Source organism: Trichomycterus rosablanca, chromosome 7 (genome assembly GCF_030014385.1).
Source record: "Trichomycterus rosablanca isolate fTriRos1 chromosome 7, fTriRos1.hap1, whole genome shotgun sequence".
Lineage (NCBI taxonomy): Eukaryota > Metazoa > Chordata > Actinopteri > Siluriformes > Trichomycteridae > Trichomycterus > Trichomycterus rosablanca.
This window is the reverse complement of record NC_085994.1, coordinates 1,418,507-1,427,572: the sequence shown is the minus strand read 5'-3', so window position 1 is coordinate 1,427,572 and position 9,066 is coordinate 1,418,507. Positions and strand designations below refer to the sequence as shown.

Here is a 9,066-nt window from a genome sequence, read left to right as displayed (position 1 = left end):
GGGCGCAGTGCGCTGCCTCCGTGCGTCAAAAATCCAGCGGAACTTCGATCAGAGGTTTAAAAGACGGAATGGAAGCAAGATGAGAAAGTCGCGTATAGAAGTTGCGCGTTTTTGTTGCGTGGAAGCGTTCTAAATAAGCGAACTTTGGCTGGCGTGGGCGTTCTAGTGTCGCGTTCTGTTCCTAATCCATCCACTCTGTTGTTTTTCTATGCGGCTGAAGGAACAGAGACAGGACAGTCCGGTCCGGGCTGAATTAACCGAGTGACTGAATAAACCGGACTAGATCTGATAAGACCTGGACACGGAGGAAGCGAGGAGAGGACACCACGAGCCTCCGAGCATGACACTCGGGGCGGACATGTCCGAGAGTCCGGAGCTGTCCGACGACCTGGACATCGACGTGGTCGGCGGAGACGGAGTTAAAGACGGAAGGTATCCGCGCCACCACCATGTCGCTTTTCACACGGATCACGACTCCGATGACCCGCTGTCCCACGAAACGGGGTTCGACGGCCAGGATGATGACCGGGCTCTTGGAGAAGCTGGGCCTGAGGCCGGGTCTGGAGCGTTGAGCGAGGACAAACCGGTAAAAAACGCGCTTGTAAAGCCACCGTATTCGTACATCGCACTGATTACTATGGCAATTCTGCAGAGCCCCAAAAAGCGGCTCACGCTGAGCGAGATCTGCGACTTTATCAGCAACCGGTTCCCGTATTACCGTGAGAAGTTCCCAGCATGGCAGAACTCCATTCGGCACAACTTGTCGCTCAATGACTGCTTCATCAAGATCCCGAGAGAACCCGGTAACCCAGGGAAGGGCAACTACTGGACGCTTGACCCTGAGTCGGCCGATATGTTCGACAACGGAAGTTTCTTGCGCAGAAGAAAGCGGTTCAAGCGGCACCAGAACGGCGATTTGATTCTCCGTGACGCGGGTGGATTCCTGCCGGGATTCGGTTACGGGCCGTACGGCTGCTACGGAGCAGGGGGTGCGAGTTACGGCCTGGCGCTGCAGAACTTTCACGCGTACCATGCGCATCACCACCCGTCCGCCGGGACGTTCCCTTTCCAAAGCGCACCGTGTCCCCTTCCAGGTCCAGCCTCCATCTTTCCCTCTCCGGCGCACTCAGTGCCATCTCTCCTGGGAGCAGATCTCAGGAAGTCGTTCTACCCGCAGATCGGACCTGTTCTCACGCCCCACAAAACAGACCCGAGCGCGTCGCGTCGCCCGTCTTTTTCCATAGACAATATCATCGGCGCAAACAGCTCGCCTCCGTCCGCGCCATACAGTGCGCAATTACCAGCGAACCAGGCGCAGATCCTGGCCATGCTGAACCCTCCGGTCTCCAACCACTTGAACCTTTCTTCTGCAGAAACGATCGCACCTAACTCGTGCTCGGACTTTCTACGGTAGAACCGGTGGCGAGAATATAAACCTTTAAAAGTTTCTAATAATTTCCAGAAAAAAAAACAGCACAGTCGGTTTTTAATGATCAACATTTTGTTAAGGTAGGACTGCATTTTTGTGAGACTTAAAATTCTCAAAAAATCAAGACAAAACAAACAAACGAAAAAATTGAAGCTGCAGTACGTGACCTTTGAAAGAAAATGAACAACAAGTGAACAGTTTACTGTGATCTTGAGATTCCCAAACTCACTTCACTTTTTAGACTCATAGAAGTTTTATTCTACTTTGCTGTCATTATAAAGTGAATAGATGCACAAATAATCCCAGAAATGATCTCAAACAGTTCTGAAGGAACTTTTGCATTTTCAGAAAATATCTAGTCAGCACACTGTGCACATATTAAAATACACATATACATCAAACTTTATTACAATTATACTTGTTTTATTATTGAATTTAACAGTTCGTCGTATTGCGTAAAGATGTATTTGACTGATTGGCACTGGTTCATCTAGTCATTTAAGTGGTGTGTCAAACACTTAATGTAGTGTTTAGTTAGTCCTAACTTCTGACGACATGATATTTAGTCTAAATTAGTCTGAATTACCCAAACTAAACCGATAACACACATTTTGGGCGTCTTTATGGATAATTTGTGCAGGGCGGCTGCAGTAAGCTTGAGATCATTTCTTTAATCGCTTAATAATTGTTCTTGTTTTCTTCCACACAAAGTCACGTACTGGAGCTTTAATTCGTTTTATTTATAAGCTGTAAATATGTACAATATTAAGATGTTGGCAGAATGAATATAGAAAACTAAGCCCTTTGACATCTGATCTCCAGTCCAGATGGTTTTAATGGAAAGCAGTTCATTTTATCTAATTGTGATCGGATTTCCTGTTGGTGCGCTTAATTAAAAGTCTGTTCTTGGTATTGTTATAGTTTTAAAATATTTGTGAGTTTTTTTGTGAAAGAAGCACTGTTAATATTAGAGAGACCGAAAGTATCGACTCAGGTTTACATGTTTTTGAAAGCACATTGCCAGAGACAGTGGGGTTCACCCCAAACCCCAGTGTGGAATAATAGAGCTATTTTATTTTTGTCAGTAGACAAAACGATGTGGCGTTTCTGTAAATCACATTACCTCTCCTCCTGTCTGACTGTGCATATGTTTCTTATTATTATATTGAAAATAATCTGTGAAGAGAATGTCCTTATGTTGTTTAAAAGAGACAAACACGCCATGTTCGTAGGTCATTTTGCTGTAAATGACAAGATAATAAATGTTGGTGTATTTTAAACATGGGTTTGTTCAGTTTTTGAAGACCAGCAGGAGGTTTATATAATTAGCCTTCACCATTTAACAGCTATAGGAAGATGTTTTACATCTGGACACAGAAATGCCTGATTTTGTGAGGCAGAAATATGTGCTTATAATAAAGTTCTAGAATTAGTTCCACACACCGAACTATACAGTTTTATGAATTCAGAATGTAAACACGCAGCGATACAGTTTAAACTAAAATATTTGCTAATGTTTTGAGCTATTTAACATTTATAGACTTCTTCAGCAGTATTGCTAGTTTAACATTTTAATTTTTTACAGGTTTTTGCAAATAATCGATGATCAAATTAGACGCGTAACATTTACTTTAATACAATTTAACTGCGTATTATTATTTTTATTTATATTCAGTGGATTTTGCATGGCTGATAAAATTAGTCCATGCAAATTAGAGGCATGAAATAGTCCCAAAAATTAAGCATACAGCTTAAGTTGAATGGTTTTTAAATTTTACTATTAATATGGATTAAACACATAAATGCACTGACATTCTTGCTGTATTTTAGAATCTTGTTAACATTTATCATCAGAGTACAATATGTTGCAGAAAAAAAGCATGCATTGGCAATAAATGATAAATATTTAGGGCTTAAATATTTCCAGTTATATTGGACACTGTTACCAGAGGTTTAATTACCAGAGACTTAAATGCATCGTGTTGCAATTACAATGTTTTCCTAATCGTACAATTCGATAATAGAAATAAATAAATCCAAATTCTAAATTCACACAGCTATTTGAGGAAAATTGAACAGTTTATTACAGTAAATCAAATGTAAAACAGTTTTAATTTAAGCTTTAAATCAGATCATACAAGCTGCACATCTTAGAATTCATTGTATCAGAGGCATAAACGACCTTATAACACTTTAGTAAATCTATCACTATCACAATTAATGACTATTTTACTTTAAATCCAGCAGTAATTTTACTGTAATGCCATGGAGTTAAATTAACTTAGGAATGATTTTAATAATAACAACATTAGAAACCCAGTTCAGTGTTCATGAGTCTGCGTTTATATAGGTCAAACTCAGCTGCTGTACCTGCTGTGAGGCCCATAATGATGGAGCAGATAATGATGCTGAAGTTGTGTAACTGAGCCATAAGCGAACAGAGAACCTTATCAGAACGTCCTGTCATTTATTTAACAGCTTCTGAGAATGTTGGGCTGCAGGGTAACAAAGGTAAAACGCGTTTCTAAAAGAAAGAAGAGAAGATCAGGTGTTACGGTTGCTTTTAGTACTAAAACGTTGCAGTAAAGGTGTTGGAACGCTTGCAGACGTTCTAAAAACTCTAAAACGTTCTTAAGAAACGTAATTGTCGGATAAACCCTAAAAAGAATTTGCTATCTGTAAAAATACAACAAAACCACAAACTAGTCTTTACTGTACCAACTAGACCTTTAATGCCCTTCAGTCTTTTGTTCTTTTCACTATTTTCTGACATTTTATGGTACACGAACATTTCTGGTGACCTTCACAAGCACCCCAGGGGTTCCATTCACATCTTTACTGTTGATTCAACACATTAGGGATTACTCACACGTCACTAAATTAACACAATTACTGGGGGGGAATTTATCCACTTTGAGTTTTGTATCCTAATGAACCCAAATACTGAGACTCTTAAAGCTGATTTCTTGAAATTCTTAATAAAAAAGTATATTTATTATCGTAAATTCATCTTTTGTGAATTAGAAGCATTCAATAACTGTTAAAATTCACCTTTAATTCGCTTGTTTCTATTGTGAAAAAAAATAATACATCCAAAAAATATTCTCATGTTGTAAAATGTTAACTTACCACATATCAGACCAAAAAAAATTAGCTAAGAATTATAACTTTAAACCCCAAATAAAAAGACGCATCGAGGCGCACTCAGTAATCATAATTAAACCCGCTAATTAATACATTCGCATTTATAGCGTGAAATGAACACAGTTTACTTTTACAGTGTAGATTTACTGTATATGTATTACTCTAAAATTAACCATAAAACTTACTTACTTGCTCATTTTGCCTTAAATAAAATTATTTTAAATTTTCTCATGAGTACCAAAAATTCAGTACCCAAATATCGAGGCCCACGCTGATCCACCATCAGAAAAAAATCTACATATTTAATAATAAACATACAAACAACTACAGTGTTCACTTATTTACTTGCTTTAGTTTAATTTAGTTGTGTTTGTGGGAATAAATTCGACAAAGATTCATTAAACCGTTGCAACACAAATAAATAAACTGTATTTACAATATAAATGATTGTTATTGTTTTATTCATTTGGGATCATTTTTTCTCTTTTTTATTCAGTAATAATGAGCGAATGTGTCTAAGATTTAAAATCTTTGGGTCTTTGGGTGCATATAAGATAACCTGTATTCCTAATATTTATCAGCACAAAATATGCAAATATGCCTTCTGAAATACATCTAAGAACAAATAAACTGCGCATGCGTTGCATTATAATTGAGATTCTCCTCTGAACAGGAGCTGAATCAAAGGGAATGTCAGGGTTTGAAAGGCTGTAATTGAATATGATGGTCATACATGGCTACCCATGCATGTGGACCTGTTGCTAATTTAGCAGTGTGTCTTAATATTTGGCTCATATAAATGTACTTATTTATTATTATTTTAAATCTAATCCAGCTATTTCTGCCTGTTTTTGTCTATTATTGGATCTGAATGAACGTAGTTCAGTTCAGTAGTTCAGTGAGAGGAGCCACGCAAGGACAAACCCAAAACTCAGTGAAAGACTCTTTCTTTCTCTTTCTCTTGGGCTGGTCGTTTATTCCTCTGTTTTGGTGTGTTTTGGGGGAACATGCAGCCCTACAATAACCCAGATTCATGAATCTGTTTCATGCTTTGTCGCAGCACCACGCTTGGGTGACAAATAAAGCTAAAGATCACCCAAGCGTGCCGCCGGGTCGAGCATGAAATGGATTCATGAATTTGGGTTTTTTACCTCTTTTGTGTCCCGCGGTTTTCCGCTCGGTGCCTCTTTTGTACCCTACATGTTCCTCCAAAACACAACAACTACATGCGGTGTTTTTGACAAATGGCTTTATTGTAAGAGAAGTTAACAGCAGACGCGCGACTGTGTTAGTAGTTTATTTCTTGTCTTCTGTTTCGGCCACCCAAAAACGAGCCTGTAAGTTCATTTAACTCAGACATTTAGAGCTTAATTCTAGCTAAATAAAAAAGTTTTTAAATCTAGTATTGTGCTGTTATACTTTTATACGCCATGTGATGATTATTTTCGTTAATATGATGTATTAATTATAGTACAATTATTAAACAGTGTATGAAGTAACAGTGTGTGATTTATTTAACAGTATACAATCTAAGCAATTGAGGTTAAGGGCCTTGCTCAAGGGCCCAACAGTGGCAACTTATGGGGCTTGAACCTGCAACTTTCTGATTACTAGTCCAGTACCTTAACCACTAGGCTACAACTGCCCTATGTATTATTATTATTATTATTATTATTATTATTATTATTATAACAACAACAATAACAATAGATAATAACATTAATTAATATGAGTAATAATTTTTAACTACTTATAATTACAACAATAATGATAATAATTTGCTTTTATTATTATTATTATTATTGTATTGGTAATTTATTATTATTATTATTATTGTATTTTTAATTTATTATTATCGTTATCAGCAGTAATATTAATGTTATTTGTTATTATTATTATTATTATCAATATTAATATAAATGTTATTTATTATTATTGTATAATGAATTGAATATTATTATTGTTGTAGTCGTATGCTGATTATTATTATCATTATCATTATTAATATTAATGTTATTTATCATTATTATTATTACAATTATTATTATTATTTATTATTATTACTATTATTATTATTACTATTATTATTATTATCATCAGTATTAATATTAATGTTATTTATCATTATGATTACAATTATTATTGGAAAGGCTCTTTAATTTTAAATTCGTTTGACACTGAGCCGCTCTGTAAAGGTCATGTGCGTTTACAAACAAACACACAAACACACAAACACACACACACACACACACACACACACACACACACACACACACACACACACACAGTAACACTATCAGGCTGTTAAGGTCAGAGGAAAGTTACCCAACATCTTGCACCCTTGATCTACACGGGTAACAGGTCCACGGACCACCGAGGGAAACTCGTCAAGGTGAAGTCTTGAGCTTCTGAAGCATAACTCGTTCTAGATCTTCTGGAATTCTACAGCAAAAACAAACAAAAAAAATACAAATGTTATGTATAATGTTATATCTACATTAAAATGTAAATGTATTTGATTTAAATGAGAACAAACAGAATTCATTACACAAGCACAGCACAGCACAGCACAGTCTCCCAGTTTACCAGCTTCTGAATTTAATCGTGTTACTGTGATATATATCGAGCACAGATCATTTAGATTTAATGGAGTGCATTTCATGTAAACATTTCCCACTGTACGCAAAAACCCCCACGCTAATCTTAAAACCTGAACTCAGTGTGCAGAAGAAATTCAATTAAAGAAGCTCTCGACCACACACAGACCTGCTTAAATGACTTTTCCATGCTGCATTTAAGAACTGCCTGGTTGGCTGAACTGCAGGCTAAAAAAATAAATAAATATCTCTACTTAATACATTATTTAAAGCATTTAGGACTGTTTAATGCATTTACATGGTAGCAAGAGTTACAAGAGTGGTTTAGCTTATTCTCCAGTTTTACGAGTCTGCATTGTGAACCTCACAGAGCTTTTATTCTCTAGTTTAGCTGTTTAGAAGAAATTTAAGTGAGCTCATCCTTTATCGATTTACCACATGTGCAAAAACACGAGGCTTGGAGAGAAACCAAATAGCAGCTAAAATAATAAATGATTAGAAAATACGGCTTGTTAACCAGCGATTTAAGATCGTGAATCTGGTTTATCGTGCAGATTCCATCCTGAGGAAGAATTTAATAGCACAAATGAATATCATGTCAGATCTGAATCAGCTGTGTTAAATCACAGGTTTGCTGGGCTGGATGCCCCTTTAATTATCCCTCCTTTCAGCTTGTGTTGTAATCCTCCCCCATGTGGTGGGGTTAGTTACACCATGTAGAGGGACCACCCAAAACCCCTCATTTAAACTACATCTGTCTGTCTGTCTGTCCATCCATGCCACTTTATTAGGAACACAGACTTATTCATATCATTATCTTATCTGCCTGCCTGCCTGCCTGTCTGTCTGTCTTCCTATCCATTTCTGTTGGTGTAAGGAAACTCATGTACCACCCCCCCCTTTTTTAAATAGGTAAACAGTGCATCATCTTATGCACTATGAACCTAGAGACTGGTGGGCTACAACAGCCAAATATCATGTTGTGCTCCATTCCTTTCAGGCTAGGGCATCATGGGAATCAATTTCTGCTCCATGCCAATAGGGTCAAAATCTAACGTCTGACCAAACCAGTTAAACTATCCATCTTTAATCCCTTTTATTAACAAAGGATATTGTCCACAAAAGGCTACTTACTGGATGTTTTCTTTTGGTTTGCCTCATCGTTCTCTGATTGTTGCGCTTGTAAATCCCAGAGATCAGCAGTTTCTGATACAAACCAGCCCACCTGGATCTCGAGCAGGAGATCTTTGCCCACTCTTGCTTGCAAAAGCGCTCCAGATTACGAGAGCATCTCCTGTGCACCACCCCCGGTTCCAGCTGAAGAAAAACAGTCCCAGAGCATAATGCTGCCACCACCATGCTTCACTGTGGGTATGGTGTTGTTTTTGCGCCAAACATACCTTTTGGAATTATGGCCAAAAAGTCCAACTGTGGTCTCATCAGACCATAAGCCATTTTCCCACATGCTTTTGGCAGACTTGATGTAGGTTTTTGGCTGGGATGTTTTTATTGTAAGAAAAGGATTCTGTCTTGCCACCGACCCCACAGCCCAGACATCGTTGTCACATGTAGCAGGAGATTGTTGTCACATGCGGTACACAACCTGTACTTGCCATAAATTCCAGCAGCTCATTTTATCTTGCTGAAGGCCTCTTGGCGAACTTCTGGACCAGTTTTCTTCTTGTCTTTTCATCAATATCGAAAGGACGTTCAGTTCTTGGTAAAGTCCATATTTTATCCTCTTGTTGATGATGGTCTTTACTGTCATCATTTGTACACTTCTCCTGGCTGATGCCTTTTAATTGAGGTCCATTTGATGCTTTGGAAGCTCTTTGTGGCTTTTGCTGTTAGATAAATAAAAGACAACAAAGAAAAGCGTAAAAATATACAACCCCA

The 9,066-nt window shown here is 37.7% G+C and overlaps 1 protein-coding gene across 1 annotated transcript; it reads left to right on the top strand.

Annotated features, from left to right (window-relative positions):
• The first annotated feature begins 340 nt into the window (after positions 1-340).
• On the top strand, positions 341-1,414 carry foxd2 (forkhead box D2). Its single transcript, XM_062998230.1, has one exon. The coding sequence runs from the start codon at positions 341-343 to the stop codon at positions 1,412-1,414; it is 1,074 nt and encodes a 357-aa protein (XP_062854300.1).
• The last annotated feature ends 7,652 nt before the right edge of the window (positions 1,415-9,066 follow it).